This window comes from Lynx rufus, unplaced genomic scaffold (genome assembly GCF_022079265.1).
Source record: "Lynx rufus isolate CCGP_SWC_20201006 ecotype Redwood Valley unplaced genomic scaffold, mLynRuf1.p SCAF_1, whole genome shotgun sequence".
Lineage (NCBI taxonomy): Eukaryota > Metazoa > Chordata > Mammalia > Carnivora > Felidae > Lynx > Lynx rufus.
In genome coordinates this window covers 101,474,716-101,494,613 of record NW_025814823.1, presented here as the reverse complement: position 1 = coordinate 101,494,613, position 19,898 = coordinate 101,474,716, and the positions used below count along the sequence as shown (strand labels likewise).

Sequence of the window (19,898 nt, the reverse complement as noted above, 5' to 3'; positions counted from 1 at the left end):
GACTTTCTTTTTTCTTCTTTTTTTTTTTTTTTTTCAACGTTTATTTATTTTGGGGACAGAGAGAGACAGAGCATGAACGGGCGAGGGGCAGAGAGAGAGGGAGACACACAGAATCGGAAACAGGCTCCAGGCTCTGAGCCATCAGCCCAGAGCCTGACGCGGGGCTCGAACTCCCGGACCGCGAGATCGTGGCCTGGCTGAAGTCGGACGCTTAACCGACTGCGCCACCCAGGCGCCCCAAAGACCAGTTTCTTTAAAAAAAATTTTTTTTAACATTTATTTATTATTGAGAGACACAGAGACACAGAGTGTGAGCAGGGGAGGGGTAGAGGGAGGGGGAGACATAGAATCTGAAGCAGGCTTCAGGCTCTGAGCTGTCAGCACAGAGCCTGACTCAGGGCTCGAACTCACAAACTGCAAGATCATGACCTGAGCCGAAGTCGGTCGCTTAACCAACTGAGCCACCCAGGCGCCCCTATAAAGATCAGTTTCTATGTCTTTATATAATAGTGGTTAGAGTAAGAACGCTGTTTCTATGAATTTAAATGGTGTCCCTGCATTAATGCAACATGCAGTTCTGGGCCATGAGGTTGTGCAGGCTGGTTTGAGTATTAGGATTTCTGAGTATTAGAATATCCTCTGGCCAGGATATTGAGGTAATTTATACTTCATCCTGTGAGAAAGCCTTTATATTTCAGCCAAGTATGTGGTTCATAACCCAGAGCTCTACCTTGGGTCTTTCCTTCAGTATTTTGTTAGTGTCTTTTTGTTAACAATAGCTCTCTGCACATTTGGTATATGTAGGACAAAGCAGAAATGTGGTAGGCAGCAAAGGTATATACCAGAAAAAAGTGACAAATTAGGGGTTAGGGAAAGGGAAAATTGGTAGTCTAAACTTTTTATTTTCATTTTATGTTTTTAATATTATTTTTGAGAGAGAGAGAGACAGAGTGCACGTGGGGGAGAAGCAGAGAGAGAGGGAGACACAGAATCCGAAGCAGGCTCCAGGCTCTGAGCTGTCAGCACAGAGCCCGACATAGGACACAAACTCATGAATGGTGAGATCATGACCTGAGCCAAAGTCAGACGCTTAACCAACTGAGCCACCTAGGTCCCCCTAAACTTCTTATTTTTTTTTTTAAGAGGAAATACAGTTAGCTTCCTAAGCAGGATTAGATTCTTTTGAGGAAAATGTGAAAAATACTTTAAAAGAGGAGAAAGTGCTAAGGAACTACAGGAAATATATTTGGAAGCTTATAGGACATTTCCCACTATTGTTTGTTTCCTATTAATTATTAACGTGTTTTTGTTTTGTTGTTACTTACTCTCCAGGCGCCAAAATGGTACCAGCTATTGAGTAATAAATACACCAAGTTCAAGTCGGAGATACAGATAAGCATTGGTTTGGAAACAGACACCAAGGCGCCAGTGGATAGTTTTAAAGCAAAAGGAGCCCCCCCTCGAGATGGAAAAGGTTTGTGTGTCATTTCTAAGGACGTCATCTGAAAAGTTGCTTCTGTGGACTAGAGCTTCAGGAGCGGTGGGTGGTGTGATTGGAAAATACACGCAGGAGTGTAAACACATTTTACTCTGGTGCCTCTGACAGATGTTGTCGTATTGTTAAATGTGCAGCACTGCTCTAACTCTTCCTAGAGAAGAGCTAGAAATAGACAAAATTTTCCTTTCTTTATTTGATATATGACAAAGCACAATTGTGTATTCTTAAAGATGGCTATTTAGGAAAATTTTCTTCCTAGGATGAGTACAAGAAAGCCAAACAGTTACACTGTTCTCTCTTCACTCACTTGTTAACCACACCTTCATATTTTTCTTTCCTTGTTTTTTCTTTTTTTTTTTTGTTATTAATAAACTTTATTTTCGAGCGGTTTTAGCTTCCCAGCAAAATTGAGTGTCAAGTGCAGAGTGTTGCTGTGGACCTCGGTCTCCTCAGCCACACAGCCGCCCCACTATTCACCTCCCCGGCCAGAGGGGCCACATGTTAAAAGTGATGAGCCTACATGAGCCAATCACTTATCACCCGGAGTCCACAGTTGACATTAGCACTTATTTTTGGCGTTTTATGTTCTGTAAGTTTTGACAAACGAGTAATCACCTACGTCTATGACTGTAGTTTCCCACAGTGTCACTGCCCTGAAACCCGTCTGTGCCGTTTCTCCCTCCTTTCTGCCTAACTCTGACAAACACTTGTTTTTTTTTTTTTCACCGAAGTACGGTTGACGTAAAATGTCCTAATGGTTTCAAGTGTACAACATAGTGATTTGACCAGTCTGTTCGTGAACCTGCGCTCAGCACAAGTGTAGAGACCCCTTGTCACCATACGGCCGTCATAATAACGTTGCTGTGTTCCTGTGATGTGACTTGCATCCTTGTGACTTACTCCTTCCGTAACCGGAAGCCTGTACCTCCCATTCCCCTTCATTCGTTGTGGCCACTGCCCCCTTTCCCTCTGGCAGCCACCAGTTTGTTCCTTGTGTATTTATAGGTCTGATTCTGCTGGGAATAGACTTTGCATCATTTGCAGACAGAGACCATATCATGTCTTTATTCCCAGTCGGCATGCCTTTGTTTCCTTTGCGTATCTTCCTGCGTTTGTCAGGACGTGTAGTCTGGCACCACAAAGCTGTGATGAAAGGGGATCTCCTTGTCTTGTTTCTGGAGGATTTTTATGGATGTTCTTTATCAAGTCGAGGAAGTTACTCTCTAGTTGTCTGCTGAGGGTGTTTCATCATTACCGAATGTGGGATTTTGTCAGATGCTTTTTCTGCGTATTTGATACCATCATGTGGTTCTTCTTTAGTTTGTGATGTGATGGATTATATTAGCAGATTTTTGAATGTTGAACTAGTCTCGCGTACCTGAAAAAAATCGCATTTGGTTGTGGTGTATGGTTCTTTTTATACGTTGTTGGATTCACGTGGCCAATAGGTTGTTGAGAATCTGTGCATGTATGTTAATGAGAGCTAGTGGTCTCTTGTGTTCTTGTTGGGTAATGTCTGGGTCTGGTTTTGACATCAGGGTTTTAAATGCTGGCATCATAGAATGAGTTAGGGATTATTTCTTCTGCTTCCGTTGTCTGAAAAAGATGGTGGAGAATTGGTCTTTCTTCCTTGAATGTTGGGTAGAATTCACCAGTGAAGTCATCAGGGTCTGGTACTTTCTGTTGTGTAAAGTTGTCATTGATTCAATTTCACCAAATGATATAGGCCTGTCTGGATTGTGTGTTTCTTCCTGTGTGACTTTTGGCAGACTGTGTCTTTCAAGGGAGTTGGCCCATTTCTTACAGGCAATCGAATCTGTGGATAAAAAGTCGCTCGTGTAACATTCCTTCAGTATCCTTTTAATGTCTATGGACTGTACAGTGATTCTCTTTTTATTTCAGATATTAGGAATTTGTATTTTCTCTCTTTTTCTCTTAGTAACTTGGCTAAATGTTTACTGATTTTATTGATGTTTTCAGAGAGCCAGCTTTCGGTTTTTATTAGGTCTCTTTCTCTGCTGACTGAATTTGATCTGCAAAAATGTGCTGCTCTTATTTTATTTTCCTGAAAGAGAAGCTTGGGTTGTTTTGTTTTTTTGTTTTGCTTTTTAGTGTGCCTTGTACTATTTTGTTGAAAAGTGGACGTGATACCCTGGGTAAGAAGAAAACAGGTCTTAGGTAATTTAGAGGTGAAGGAGAGGGAGGGGTTTTGTAGTCCTGTGATGAAGTCTCAGTCTTTGGTGAGCCTGCCCCCCCTGTACTGTTGGGGTTCATCTGGTATTAGATTTAGGTTCTAGATCTTTGGCAGGAGGATCAGAGAAGTGATGCTTTTGTTCTTTTTCACTGCATCCTATCAGCACACAACTTTGATTTGTTCCATTACTGGTGATGTCCACTTTGGTTATGATTCAGGTAGCGCATGCCTGTTACTTTTTCTTTCCTTCACTTATAATTAATATTTTCTGGGACATTATCAAGTGTGGACTTAGAGTTCTTTTTGCTTAATGGGTTACAATATTTATCATTTTTTTGTCCCTGATTTGTGCAGCGAGAGCCCCTTCAAACTTCTGTTTCCGTTAGCTTGTCTCCATAATTCTTACTGCTTTGGTAAAATTTATTCCTAGGTATCTTCTGGTTTTTGGTGCAGTTGTAAATGGGATCAATTCCTTGACTTCTCTTTCTGCTCCTTCACTATTGGTGTATAGAAACAGATTTCTGTGCATTGATTTTGGATCCTGCGACTTAGCTGAACCGGTGTATCACTTCTAGCAATTTTTTGGTGGAGTCCTATGGGTTTTCTATATAGAGTATCATGTCGTCTGCAAATTGTGAAAGTTTGACTTCTTCCTTGCCGATTTGGATGCCTTTTATTTATTTACTGATTTTGAGAGAGTGAGTTGGGGGGTGGAATCCCAAGCAGGCTCCACACTGACAGTGTGGGGTTCAAATCTGTGAACTATGAGATCGTGACCTGAGTGAAATCAAGAATTGGACACTTAACTGACTGAGCCACCCAGGCACCCCTGGAGACCTTTTAATTCTTTTTGTTGCCTGATTGCTGGGGGTAAGACTTGGACTACTATGTTAAGAGGGTGGACATCCTGGTCTTGTTCCTGACCATAGAGGAAAAGCTCTGTTTTTCCCCAATGAGGGTGATGTTCGCTGTGGGTTTTTCATAGATGGTCTTTATTAAGTTGAGGTATGTTCCGTCTGTCCCTACTTTGTTGAGGGTTTTTATCAAGAATAGATCTGTATTTTGTCAAGTGCTTTTTCTGCATCTATTGAGAGGATCATATGGTCCTTATCTTTTCCTTTGTTAATGTGGTGCATCACATTGATTGACTTGCAAATATTTAGCCATGCTTGCCGCCCGTATTCCACTTGATACGGGTGAATAATTCTTTTAATGTACTGGTTGGATTTGATTTGCTAGTATCTTGAGAATTTTTGCATCTATGTTCATGAGGGATATTGGCCTGTAATTCTCCTTTTTAGTGGGGTCTTTGGTTTTGGAATCAAGGTAAGTTTAGCAGCTTTCCTTCCATTTGCATTTTTTCAGAGCAGTTTGAGAAGAATAGCTATTAACTCTTCTTTAAATGGCTGGGAGAATTCCCCTGGGAAGCCATCTGGCCCTGTACTTGAGTTCTTTGGGAGATTTTTGATTGCTGATTCAGTTTCTTTGCTTGTTATTGGTCTGTTTAAGTTATCTGTTTCTTCCTGTTTCAGTGTTGGTGGTTTGTATGTTTCTAGGGATTTATCCATTTCTTCCAGGTTGCCCAACTTGTTAGCATATAATTTTTCATAATATTCTCTTATAGTTGGTATTTCTGCGGTGTTGGTTGTGATCTCTTTCATTTGTGATTTTATTTATTTGGGTCCTATCTCTTTTCTTTTTGATAAGTCTGTCTAGGAGCTTATCATTTTTATTAATTCTTCCAGAGAACCAGCTCCTCGTTTCATTGATCTGTTCTATGGTTTCTATATCATTTACTTCTGCTCTAATCTGTATTATTTCCATTCTTATGCTAGCTTTAGGCTTTATTTGCTGGTCCTTTTTCTAGCTCCTTTAGGTGTAAGGTTAGGCTGTGTAGTTGAGACCTTTCTTGCCTTTTAAGTAGGCTTGTATTGCAATATGTTTCCCTCTTAGGACCACTTTTGGCGCATCTCAAAAGTTTTGGGTTGTTGTGTTTTCATTTTCTTCTATGTATTAATTTCTTCTTTAATTTCCTGGTTAACCCATTCATTCTTTAGTAGGATGTCCTTTAATCCTCATGTATTTGTGGTCTGTCTAAATTTTTTTTTGTGGCTGACTTCGTTTCATAGTGTTGTGGTATAAAAATAAGCATGGTATGACCTCAGTCTTTTTATACTTCTGGAGGCCTGATTTGTGACCCGGTACGTGATCTATTCTGGAGAATGTTCCATGTGCACTCGACAGGAATGTGTATCCTGCTACTTTAGGATAAAATGTTCTGAATATATCTTAAGTCTGTCCGGTCCAGTGTGTCATTCGAACCCATTGTTTTCTTGTTGATTTTTCTCCTTAGATGATCCGCCCATTGCTGTAAGTGGGTGTTAGAATCCCCTACTATTATTGTATTGTTATCGATGAGTTTCTTTATGCTTGTGATGAACTGATTTATAGATTTGGATGCTTCCATATCAGGAACATAAATATTTACAATTGTTAGGTCTTCCTGGGATAGCCCCCTTAATTATGATATAATGCCCTTCATCTCTTATTACAGTCTTTGGTTTAAAATCTAGTTTGTCTGATAGAAGTATGGCTACTCCGGGCTTTCTTTTGACATCCATTAGCGTGAGAAATGGTTCTCCATCCCCTCAATTTCAATCTGCAGGTGTCTTCAGGTCTAAAATGAGTCTACAGGCAGCATATAGATGAATCTTGTTTTTTTTTGTTTGTTTGTTTATGCATTCTGATACTCTCTATCTTTTGATTGGAGCATTTAGTCCATATACATTCAGAGTGATTATTGACAGATAGCCTGTGTCCGTAATTCTTTGAGCTTTTTCTTGGTTTCTGGCATAAGAAGATGATCCAGGCTTATCTTGTTCTTTGCCTATCTTAGCCCTGGGTTCAGCTGTTTCTTTAAGGAGCCCTGCTTCCTTTTAGTAAAGAAAGATGTTGAGGAGTCAAGTTCCAAGTGCAAGATATGCCAGTTGCTATTGGGGTGTTCCAGTGGAAAAAGGGAATCGGTGCATGTGTGTATACATACACACACATATATACATAAACATGTATATGTATATGTATTTGTATGTGTATATATGTGTGTGTATATATATGTATATATATACACCCCAGTAACACACACATATACACCTTTATGGCTCTGTTTATTTACACATTTAGTGAACAGCATACATTCACATTGACACCTTCATTCCATCCAGTCTTCTATAAGAGTTTTCCTAGTTGTTCTTCCTTCCCATACCTGTAACTCCCTGACAATGGGAGATCTGTCATAGTTATTCTGCTGACTTCTAAGCTCTGCTGACCTTAATATTTCATGGCTATCGTTATTAAAGTGATTGTCAGATACCGTACTAAATGCATTACTTTGATTTAATCTTCTAAACGACATAAAAGCTTTGCAGAAATAAAAATGGAAGCTAAAAGAGATCATATAGTTACAACATACAGCTAGCAAATGGCAGAACTGGGATTGGAACCTTGGTCTGTGTTACTTGAGTGTCTCTGCTCTAAACCATGATGCTATTTTTATTTATTTATTTATTTTTGAGAGAGAGAGAGAGAGAGAGGGAGAGAGAGAGAGAGAGTGTGTGTGTGTGTGTGTGTGTGTGTGTGTGTGTGTGTACACACACCTGCTCAAGTGAGGAAGAGCCGGAGAGAGAGGGAGACGGAGAATCCTAAGGTGTCTCTCCATGCTGTCAGCACAGAGCCCACTGCGGGGCTCAAACTCATGAACCATGAGATCATGACCTGAGCTGAAATCAAGAGTCATACCCTCAATTCCCTGAACCACTCACGTGCCCCTCTTATATTTTTTTAAAGTTTTATTTATGTATGTATGTATTTATTTATTTTGAGAGAGAGAGAGAGAGATGAGGCAAGAAGAGAAGAGAGTGTGAGTGGAAGAGGGGCAGAGGCATGGGTAGAGAGAGAGAATCTCAAGCAGGCTCCGGGGCAGAGCCCATCGCAAGGTTTGATTTCACAACTGCAAGATCATGACCTGAGCTGAAAGGAAGAGTCAGACACTCAGGATTAACCCTGCATATTACCCCTCCCTCCATCCCCCATCAGAGTGAGAGCTGTCTTTTAGCTAAAGAGTTTTGTTAGAGACTCATTTTCAAGCCAGAGGTGCAATTTGCACCTCAGCCTGGAAAATTGGAATCCGGAGAGGATTACTTACTGATAGGGTATGTATACATATGAGGTGTGAATTCTGCCACTTCTCTTCTCCTAATTGGTTCATAGTTTCCTCTTAGGAAACTATCTCACTGTTTAGCGTGGCATCCAGTAAGCCTCTGCTTAGCCCTCCAGCCCCGTGACATGTGCCTTCCATGTCGGTCATCACCCTGTGATCAGCGCCACGCCTACCTCACTTCTCCAACCACAGACTTTCTCTTCCTTCCCAGTCTCTGCAGTGCGGTTCCTTCTGCCTAGAACACTCTTTTCTACTCCCTTATCCTGTGTATGTTCACCTTTCTCTTCTTAGCCACATGGAGTTTATTTTTCAGTTCCCAGTTGAGATTCACTGCCTTCAGGAAACCTATAATGTCTTTTCTTTGTGGTTTATTTATTTTAAAAATATTACCGTATTCCAAAATAAGGCTTTTATGTGCAGAAAGAAAACGGTGCTTAAGTAAGGTTTTTTTTTTGAGGGTGTTAAAAACAAGAACATCCAAGGAAACCTTATTGAGATACTATATCCATGAAAACTGCAAGCAAGATACAAAGCGTACCCAGCTTTCAAAACCTTCACAGTAGTTTATGGCACACTGTGACATAGTTTAATTGTGTTTTTTCCCCATAAAGTACCTGCCAGCTTGTCTGGCCTCAACCCCAAGGACATTGTGGCAGTGCTGAATGAGGAGGGAGGCTACCATCAGATCGGACCAGCCGAGCATTGCACAGACTCCTTCATTATGTCAGTGACCATAGCATTTGCCACCCAACTGGAGCAGGTAAGACTTTCCTTCTGATTAGTGATTCACAAAGAGCGGAAAACATTGACTTTTTAAAAACTTGCCTTTTGGGTATTAAAAAGATGTGCAAGTGGACTGTTTTTTTACTTAAAAAAAAATGTAGAAACATGTTTCCATTCATACCAGAAAATATTTCTTTTTTTTATAAATTTTTTTTTTTCAACGTTTATTTATTTTTGGGACAGAGACAGACAGAGCATGAACGGGGGAGGGGCAGAGAGAGAGGGAGACACAGAATCGGAAACAGGCTCCAGGCTCTGAGCCATCAGCCCAGAGCCCGACGCAGGGCTCGAACTCACGGACCGCGAGATCGTGACCTGGCTGAAGTCGGACGCTTAACCGACTACGCCACCCAGGCGCCCCAAAATATTTCTGCTTTAAGAATAAATTGGTATGATGTTAGTAGTAAGAGAATGAATTAAATCTCTGGACATTGAGAAGAAAGCCCATCAGTAAACACTGTTTCCCGTTGTACCATGTGGCATTGTAAAGACTGGTCTGAAAGGATTTTTCTTTCTAAGTATTGAAATATTTATTTTTTGGAGAAATGTTCAATGTTGGGAACACTTGGTCCCAGTCATACTTTACTGGGTATCATGTCTGGAATTAGATTTTACCTTATTTACAAACTGACAAATTAGCCAGTTAGAATTTCTTGGATGTTGCCAGATGACAGGAGGTTCCTGGGTCAGAGACAAAGGACTGTATTACTCTCGGCACAGCAGACATCAGCATCTGCATGTTGCCTGCAGTCTTTGTTACCCTATGTCCCAAGGGGTGACATCGAGGGGCCCAGGTTGCTGCTGTACAGAGTGGGTTTCCATCACAGCTGAGGAACAGAACACTTTGATTGTAAGTCGCCTGGTCTCCCCAGGAAGACACTTGACCTAATCCTTCTAGGTTACCAGCTGTATAAGCAACACAGGGAAGTGGCCTGTGTGAGGGTGGTCAGTGCCCCAGCAGGAAGTGCAGGGACTCAAGACCCACGTCAGCATTGCCTCTTCCCCAAAATGGCTTAGCACAACATGAGCTGCTACCTCATTTTCCTTCTCAGGATCTAGCCCAGTTTTCTTGACATTATGTTGGTCGATAGCAGCTGAAGTAAATTAATCTTTTCAAAAATAGAGAATATGGCTCATGACTTAAATTTTTACCATACTAATAGCTTTCTTAGAAGTACAAAGTTCCCACATAGTCTGCATTTACAAGTGAAATATGAGTTAGTGACCACAGATTTATATGACTTGTGAGACTGTCAGGTAAAGATTTTTCTCAGTGAGTATGTATAATTTTGTCGCACTAAATTCGTGTTTTTGCCTTTCTGTATCACTTTCTCTATTTTTCTTCTCTTCATAAAGCCCTGCCTATGGATTGCTCCAAATATGCCATTCTGGTTAGAGGGAAGGTTAGTTACTCAGTTTAGTTTTTAAAAAAAAAAACTCAAAACCAGAATAATTGCCTGTTGGCTCTCGCTGCTAAAAATTAAGCCAAAATGGGTTCCTCAGAAACAGTAAACAGAATTACCATGGAGCCCAGCAGTTCCACTGCTAGGTGTGTATCAAAAGAATTGAGAACAGGTGTTCAAACAAAAACGTGTACAGGAATGTTCATAGCAGTATTCACAGTATCTAAAAGGTGGTAACAACCCACATGTCCATCAGTGGATGAGTGGATAAACCAAGTGTTTGTGTGTATAATGGGATATTACTCAACTCTAAAGGGATGGGGTACTGACATGTACTGCATCACGGATGAACATCGAAAACCTGCCGAGTGAAAGAAGCCAGACATGCAACGTCACATAATGTGTGATGGCATTTATGTGAAATATCTAGAATAGGTGAATCCATAGAGCTAGAAAGCACATTGGTGGTTTCCTGAGGCTGCAGGAAGGGGGAAATGGGAAGTGAGTGCGTAACAGTTACGGTATTTGTCTTGGGGATGGTGACAGCTTCACAGAGCTAGATGTGGCGACCCTAAATGTGGGCGCATGAACAACATTGTGAATGTACTCTGTTACTGAGGTGTGCATGTTCTCGTGGTTATAGTGTTAGATTTTCTGTTGTGTATTTTACAATAATTAAAACACACAAAAAATTAAGTCCAGTAGTGTATTCATCTTTTGATACTGTTGAATAGTTATTGTTTGCTTTTTTCATTTTTTAAAGACAAACTTTTTTTTTTTTTTTTGGTACCTTTGTTAATTTTTGTTGAGAGAGTGCATGAGCAGGGCAGGGGCAGAGAGGGGAGAGAGAATCCCAAGTGGCTCTGTGCTGTCAGTGCAGAGCCTGATGTGAGGCTCAATCCCATAAGCCATGAGATCATGACCTGAGAAGAAATCAAGAATTGGATTGAGCCACCCCACGTGCCCCAAGCCAAGCATTTTATAAATTAGCCATTTAGTTTTTTCTCTTCGAGGCAGTGAAAGGTGGTGTGAGAAAGCATTTGGCAACAAACAAACCAACGAAAAATACCTTTTCAGATGCACATCAGTGACTTAGAATCCACTGCTATCAAGTGGTAGAATGGAGGAGTTAGTTTGGGGCAGCGACCAGGCGGTGATAATCGTGCATTCCTCCTTTTCTCAGTTACTGAAAGTTGAGGGTTAAAAAAACAAACAAGGATGATAAAGGATTTTTAAAAGAATCTTTTCTTAGTGGAATTACTTAAAATGAAGTACGCTATGAAATATCTAAGGACCATCTTTACTTCTTAAAATTTTTATTGCTTTGTGATTATGGAAGAAACCAAAGGGGAAAAAAAAGTCTCTTGTAACTGAACTCAAAAGTAATCACTGGTGACAAGGTACTGTATTTTTTTCTTCAGACATTTTCTTGTTCACATAATAGCTGACTCTGCTGGGTGGTGATGGTGTCCACTTGAACATGTTTTTTCTCTTGTAATCCTTTTATTGACCCTAAAAGAAATGGAAGTACAGAGTGATAGAGCACTTTGCCCAGAGCTTCACAGGAAGCCATTGATGGAACCAGGATTGGGGGCGTAATCCAGAACTTGCTCTTAGCAACTGTCAGTGTATAAATGCTGCCTCTCTATAAATCTACATGATTAAGATCTACTCAAATACATTTTTTCTCAGATTCGTGAATGTATGGGACTAAAGTAAACATTTATATGTAAAAATATACTCTATACGAAACGAAAAATCGCTACTGAGTATTTACTATGTTATTTTACCCAAAATAAGTAATTTTATTGAATATTTGCTATATACTGAATACGGAGCTGCTATATTCTAAGCGGTTAATTCTTTTATTTTCTTGAACCATACAAACTGTCCTGTAACTTCTCTTGGCCTAAGAGTATGTCTTAGATAACTTCCATGTCAGTATATCATTATTTAGCAGCCATATTGTATGATAACAAAAATATATTTAAGCCATCCTCTACCGATGAATACGACACTTGTTATTTTTAACAACATCCTAGTGAACACTTAGGGTCTGTTGGATATTTTATATTTTATGGGACAGGAATCTGTGTTTCCGCCATAGGTGGCCCTGAAGCTGCCAGTTTTGAGAAACAGGAAACATCCTTTTGCAACTGTTAACTTGTAGGTTTCCCAATTTTGACAGAGTGTCTAGAAAGCTTTTTTCTCAAAGGCGTGGACTAAGGTGTTACATTAAATAGCCTGCCTGAAGTTTGTTTAAAACCCTCCTCTTATGTATGAAGACAGTGGCCGAGTAAGAAGAAGATGAAATAAGGTATATGGAAGTAAAGAAGACTCGGTTTAAAATATGTGACTGCTTGCTTCTAAAAGAACTTACACGTACTCGTTCATGGATCAGTTGGATGAAAAGTAAACTTTAAAACAAAACGTATCTCTAAAAAATATTTTAGTCTCTGGGCTTTTCTAAGGTAAACCTTGAAAAGTTAAACTAGTCATGAGGTCGTAATTTTTCAGAGATTAAGAAATTTTGAGTGATTTTAAGACTTTGAAATAAAATCAACATTTTAGCATAAATTTTAGAGTTCATCAGACATTCATAAGCCTGTGTAGTGGTTTATAAATGAATACTCTTTTTTTTCCTCCTTAAATGCTTAGTTAATTCCGTGTACCATGAAACTTCCAGAAAGACAGCCTGAGTTTTTCTTTTACTATTCTTTGCTGGGAAATGATGTTACAAATGAACCCTTCAGTGATTTGATCAACCCAAACTTTGAGCCAGAGAGAGCATCTGTTCGAATACGTAGCAGCATAGAAATTCTTCGTGTTTACCTGGCACTTCAGTCTAAACTACAGGTAAGTACGGCAGGAACTCTTTTTCACTTGAGATTTTTTTTTTTTTAATGTTTATTTTAGAGACAGAGTGTGAGTGGGGGAGGGTCAAAGACAGAGGGAGACAGAGAATCCGAAGCAGGCTCCAGGCTCTGAGCAAGCTGTCAGCACAGAGCCTGATGCAGGGCTCGAACTCACGGACCGTGAGATCATGACCTGAGCCGAAGTCAGATGCTTAAGTGACTGAGCCACCCAGGTGCCCCAACTTGAGATGATTTTTTAAAGCTTCATAGAGGTACCAAGACTCTTATTTGAGTAGTGAAGGTCATCTTTCCCCCATATCTTGTCCTTTTTTAGGAATTCTCCTGGCTTGTGAAGTCCCTAGTATAGCCATTACTTGAGAATTTTAGGAGATACCCCTCTTTTCATCATAACTGGGTAAAGACGCATATCAGTTGACAGTCTGTGTAATAGAAAATGTATAGAGAGCCTAAAGTTGTGGGCTCAGGGAACATTTCATCATTAATTAGGGGGCTTAGTAGTCATACACAGATCATGCCCTGGATTTCAGAATGTATATACCCAATTGTTATTAAAAGCTAAGAAAGGGGTGCTTGGATGGCTTAGTTGGCTAAGCATCTGACTTTGGCTCAGGTCATAATCTCATGCTTTGTGGGTTTAAGACCCACATTGGGCTCTGTGCTCACAGCTCAGAGCCTGGAGCCTGATTTTGATCCTGTGTCTCCCTTTCTCTCTGTGCCCCTCCCCCACTCATGCTCTGTCTCTGTCTCTCAAAAATGAATGAACGTTAAAAAAAAGGCATGAAATAACCCAACTTTCTAAAACCTGCCCTTGAATTGAGGAATTTTGTCAAATAACGTTCTATTGGACCCTCTTTAAGTGAAGCTTACTCAGTGAATTTACTGTTCTTTGTTTTATTACAATTGATTTTAATCAGACTGAAATGGGGTAGTGTAATAAAGGATTAGGTAGTCATTTTTTAAAAGTGATCAGTCTTTAGATTTTGCTTGCAATTTGGTGGGAGGTGGGAAGAGCCTTTAAGAAATTGTAATAGAGGTATATTTTGGACGTGGTTCTGCTAAACTCAGGATTCTAAGTAGCTGAATACTATATAAAATGATGAACTGCTTTCTTCCTGTATTTTATCTTTTCATATGGATGTTACCTTTCTCCCATCCAAGTACTAACCAGGCCTGACCCTGCTTAGCTTCCGAGATCAGACAAGATCAGGCGTGTTCAGGGTGGTATGGCCGTAGGCTGGATTTTAGCTTTCTAAACATCTTGAGATGTATTCCACATCTAAAATACCAGTCTTTACCAAAGTATTGACTTCTTTCTTACTTTAATTCTCCTAGACATTTAAGTCGTAAAAATCCTTTCTCTCCAGCCCATTAACACCATCACACCTAATAACATTGAGACTAAATTACAAGTCATTGCTGACATTAGAACTAAAAATAGTTTCGTGTTGTGACTGCTTATTGTGCATCTGAATGCCAGTACAGGAAGGTAAACAGGTTGATACTATAGTATGTAGGTGATGGGTAGTTTCCAAAGGGGGTAATGTTGAAGTTTTGATTAGCTATCAGTGATAAACAGTACGCTCCACCCAAGAGGTACTCTGCTTTACCTTGTAGCGTTAAACGCTGTTTTATATATGAACTCTGAAAAGCAAGAAAAGAAAAGGAAACACTAAAGATGTTTTATGAGCAAATAAAACAGAATTATTTCAAGTTCTTTACTTTCCAAATAGGGCTGGAGCTACTAACTTATTATTTTTTTTTTTTTTACAACTGTTGAGATTAATTTTGAAATCGAAATAGAAACATTGCTTGAGGTATTTGTTTTCTATTTACGTTCATGTATTCATGATATATTTGCTTATGTCAAAACAACCCAGTAAGATATTAAAGTAACCATAATTCCTGAAGGAGAAAAGGGTGATAACGTATGATTATACAACACTGGAAGAAAAAATGAAAAAGAATAGCTTTATTATTGAGTTCTTAGGAAAGTTTATGCCTTATCAACAGTTTGAACAATCAAGTTTGAGACTCTTTGACGCAGTTGCTGCAGGTCAGGAAGATAACCCGCATTATACTTCCCTTCTCTGGATCATGTTATAACCTTGGGTTAAAGTTGATGTGTTTAGGAGAAAGGAGAGACCATAAGGCCCTATTCCGATTTTCTCTTTCACATCAGATCCATCTTTGCTGCGGAGACCAGTCACTTGGAAGTACAGAAGTGCCCTTAACCGGACTGCTGAAAAAGGGGAGTACGGAAATCAACCAGCGCCCCGTTACAGTTGAGGGTGCTTTTATTCTTGACCCTCCGAAGCGAGCCAAGCAAAAGCTTGCACCTATTCCTGTGCAGCTGGCCCCCACTGTGGGCGTGTCTGTGGCTCTGCAGAGAGAAGGCGTAGATGCCCAGGCAAGTAGTGACCCCTCCATCTCCTCCTCCAGCTTCTGCGCTGTCACTCCAGTGTCACTCGTGACTCCCGATAAAAGTTGAACTTCAAGAGTGACCTAGCGTAAGCAAGTATTTATTATTCTTAATTAGTGCCCTCCATTATAGGTGTTTCTTTTCTGGAAAGTACTGTAGCTGCCCTGGCTGTAGTTTATAAGTGATAACATGGCCTTCATGTACCGTTTTCTCCGATGCTAGGAATCTCCCCTCCACCCCCCACCCCCCAGGTCATGGTCAGTCACTGGCAGAGATGGACCTCATTTCTGGGAATCTGCACTCATGGTATCATTTTGGTGGACTCAGCTTTAGCTTAAAAACAGGGTTCTTGGTTCATTAGTGCTTTCTGGTCCCCGTACTCTCTTTAGGCAACAGAGATGGTATTTGTTTGGATGTATATGTTTTTTGATTGTATATAGTCCCAGAATCAGCCTCCGTGTACTGTTCTTCTAAAGAACTGATCTTTATGTAGATTACAAATGACAGAAAAACTGATGTGAGAGTTTGTATATATATATATATATATATATATATATATATAAATTAAAATATATATATGCATATATTTTTAGGAGGAAGTAGAACAAAAGAAGAAAATCATGCTAGATCTGTTTTTATTTTGGTTTTGTTTTAACATAGGCCTCCATTGTATTTATTGCCTTGGTAACAATAACCTTTCCCAGGGACCCCTGTCCCTGACTTCTTACACCAAATATCCCTTCTTACCAGTTAGGATATATTTTGGTACTCAGCTCTGGATATCCTGTTTCCTTCCTGTCCATCTTCCTTTTTCCGGTTCTAGATGCTATACGAAAATTTGCAAATAATGAAGAAAAATAGACTAGGAATATCTAAAGTGGGAAGGGAAGCTATTACTAAAAAAAAAAAAATAAAAAAAAAATAAAAGTGACTTTTTTTTGCTTAATGATGAAGGAAAGTGCTTTGCGAATCATACTTTATTTAACAATTATTTTTAGTCTTTAATTGAATTAAAGACCCAGAACGAACATGAGCCACAGCAATCAAAGAAGCAAGTTTTAACTCCTGTAAAAGAGAAGACGCTCGCTGGGCCAAAGTCACCAAGCGTGTCCCCTGTTCCACCTCAAAACCAGTCGCCTCCAACCCAAGATGATGCAACCGGAAGTGAAGTGGAGAGCCTGCAGTATGACAGGGACATGAAACCAAACGCAAAGGGTAAGACGTTCTCACACATCTTCCAAGCGTCCGTTTTGTAGCCATCTACTTAACGATGAAGAGCGTTTTCACCGTTTGTCAGTATATTGTGAGTTTGATTTTTTTTCAAGAGCCAATAATGTGTGGTGATGTAAAAATTCAGTTTAAATGGAATTGAATTGAATTGAAATTGAGTCTGTAACTTCATCACAGAATTGGCTAACAGGTAAGAATTGTTCAATTACTTTTATTTTAGACACAGCTTACTGAGAAGAAATGACAGAAAATAGTTCTCGCTAACATATTTTTCACTAGGCAACGCTTGAATATCTTGAATCCATTGGAATTTTAGAGAGAAGAGCTACTAACCACCTGTTGTAATAAACTTGTTATACCCATTTTTGATGCTAAAGTTAAGGGAGAGCCTGAGAATGGTTTTACCTGGTTGTGTCAATTTTCCACCCCACTGCACTAGGACCCGCAGTTAGATCTTGTAGCGGAAGTAATTAGAACAGTGTTCGATCAGGAGTTGGAAGTTAAGGTGCAAGTGATCCCTCGGTCACTCAGTAGCTGTAGGACTTGGGCCACTCGCTACCCATCTCTGGTCTGCAATGGGACTGGAGGAGAATTCTCTTTTTGTCAGACTATGTCCTGTGTGCCTTCCGTAGCCAGAACTGTGTCTTCAGAAGCGATGTAATGATGCCTGCATTAAGTCTGCCATACAACCCCTCGAACTCGAAGTTAAGGTTAGCTGCCTCTTGGAAATAAGTTGGCGCCTGCCGGGCTGCTGTCGTATGTTAGCACTTTTCTGGTGTGCAGTCGATGTGGAGAGGGGGGCCTTCTTTACACAGTTCTAAAAATGGGAATTAAAGCCTACCTAATTTGGGGGCAAGTCACTTTAAGAAGTTCCTATGCCTCATTTCAGAGGTTTATGAAACCAAATGATCACATTTCTTGCTTAGAGGGAAATGAGATGGTATCTTTAAGTGAGGTAAATAAAGGAAGAGAAAGTGTTACCGAGTGGGATTTTTTTCTCTTAAATTTTTATGTTCATTGTAGCCATGGGTTCTTCTTTGCCTCTTCCGGTGGCCCAGCCAGTGACCACAGCCACTGCTTCAGAAACCGCCTCGGGACAGAAGATTGCGGTGCCAGCGACATCACATCATTTTTGCTTCTCAATAGACTTAAGGAGTATCCATGATTTGGAAGCTGGTTTTCCAATCAACTGTATGTTAAGGTGTGATATGATTTTGTTTCAAAGTATTCTTTTCTGAAGAGCAGTGCCTTATCTCTACTTGGGAGTTTCAGAGGGAGAAACATCACCGGAGAAGTTAGAACATTCGTTAAACCCTGTGGACTGAAAAAGCCTGCAAGGTTCTGTCCTCATGAGTTCGAATTCAACAAGGGTGTGTTGGTGGCATTGGTGGTAGGAGAGGTGGTGATAATTGTAGGTGCTGGTGATAATTTACTACCGCTTCTATTCAAAGAGAGCGACTCTTAAAATGTGTTGTTTCAGAAGGTCACCTGGGTGGCTCAGTTAGTTAAGCGTACGACTTCAGCTCAGGTCACAATCTCACACTTCGTGGGTTCGAGTGCCGCATCAGACTCTGTGCCGACAGCTCGGAGCCTGCAGCCTGCTTCGGATTCTGTGTCTTCCTCTCTCTCTGCCCTCTTGTGCTCTATGTCTCTCTGTCCCTCAAAAATGAATAAACGTTAAAAAAAAAAATGGAAAAAAAGCATTGTTTCTAGAAAAGGTGTCACGGCAAATTCAGGGAAGTGTAATAGCTTGTTTTTCTATGAAACTGTATTAGAATGGGAAGTTGTATCTCTACTACTTGATAAATGAGACTCTGAGAACCATCCTTAATGGGCTACACGTGGAATGTGTCTACCCTGTTCCATATAAAGAATTGAAATACTTATATATTTCAGTCAGTTAAATGGCTCTACTCAATAGCCTGTTATTAACAGTAATACATTTTCATAAACCTTCTGGTTGAAATGTATATCCAATGTAATATGTTAATGTGTTTTAGTTGGGAGTGGTTAGTTGTTCCTTACAAATTTCTTCAGAGCAAGCACTAGCCTTTCTAACAAAGTTGGTGCTCTTGATGCAACTAAAATGAGAAAATCTTTCTGTCATCTTGGACTGCCGTTTCCAGGAACGTCCACAGCTACGCACTGCTTCCTGCTGGTATTTGAGGCATACCTGCCTTTCAAATGCATAAGTTAACTCATACTTGTATCTACTCCTTCATGTCTTAGATTCCTCTCCAGCTCTATCCAGAATCCTCGCAGCTTGGATGTGAACGATGGACAAAATCAAAGGGACCCAGCACTGGGTGTGACTGTGAATTCACAGAATGGCATTGTTTCCATCACAGCTTAAGTTGTACTGTTTACCTCTTCTCAGAGGCTGAGAATAATTATTAATATGTTATTTGAAAATTGAGGGAGAAAAAGCTTGTCTCTAACAGAGCTTTTCTCAAAGGGTTTATAAAACCTCTCTTAAAATTGTTTTTAGAAAAAGAATTGTTACTAGTATTTCTACTCTTTTTGTCTTCCTCTGTTTTTAATTTATTTAATTTATTTTGATTTTATTTATTTAGAGAGAGCACGAGCAGGGCAGAGGTGCAGAGGGAGAGAGAGAGAATTTCAAGCAGGTTCCAGGCTCAGCGTGGATCCCAACATGGCGCTCCATCCCATGACCCTGGGATCATCACCTGAGCTGAAATCAGGAGTCAGACGCTCAACCGACTGAGTCATGCAGGCGCCCCTATCCCTCTACTTTTTTAACCGAGATCTCTTTTCTGCTGCTACTAGAGAATGTGATCTTAGGGTACCTAGAGATAGTGTTGGCTAGAAGCATAGAAATATCGAGGTGATCTACAGTTAGAAGCTGTGAGGGGGAAGCCTTGTACTAGCCCCCTTAGCAGGCATGCATCCTAGTTTTTGTGGTTCCGTCTTGTCATATGGGCCATGTGTTTAATCATTAAGTGCCCACATTATGCCAGCAGTGTGCCAGGTATTAGGAGTTTATGGGCCACGTAAACAAAGAGCTCAACCTAGTGAACAAGACAGACTGAGAAATAAGTCCACATACAAGGAAGGCTAGACGTTCGCTTGGCAAAGAAAAGGGGAAAAATACTCTAAACCGAGGAAATAGTTATGATATGCTTAACACTCCACCTGGAATTCACTTGATGATAAGGGCCATTGGTTCTGTCTTTGAGTCATTTTGTGGCATTTTTCAAAACATTGGCCATTTAACTTTCCGTTTGATAAATTTTATGTCATCATGCTGTCACTGGTGTC

At 40.2% G+C, this 19,898-nt stretch overlaps 1 protein-coding gene across 2 annotated transcripts in view; it reads left to right on the top strand.

The window, feature by feature from the left end:
* CEP120 (centrosomal protein 120) overlaps positions 1–19,898 on the top strand; it is an 80,626-nt gene that overhangs the window by 9,002 nt on the left and 51,726 nt on the right. For both annotated transcript variants that reach the window (XM_047083897.1, XM_047083886.1), the window contains exons 5-10: positions 1,333–1,474; positions 8,520–8,668; positions 12,753–12,950; positions 15,150–15,377; positions 16,388–16,604; positions 17,643–17,820. In XM_047083897.1, coding sequence (XP_046939853.1) covers positions 1,333–1,474; positions 8,520–8,668; positions 12,753–12,950; positions 15,150–15,377; positions 16,388–16,604; positions 17,643–17,820 — 1,112 coding nt within the window. The remainder of the gene's footprint in view (positions 1–1,332; positions 1,475–8,519; positions 8,669–12,752; positions 12,951–15,149; positions 15,378–16,387; positions 16,605–17,642; positions 17,821–19,898) is intronic.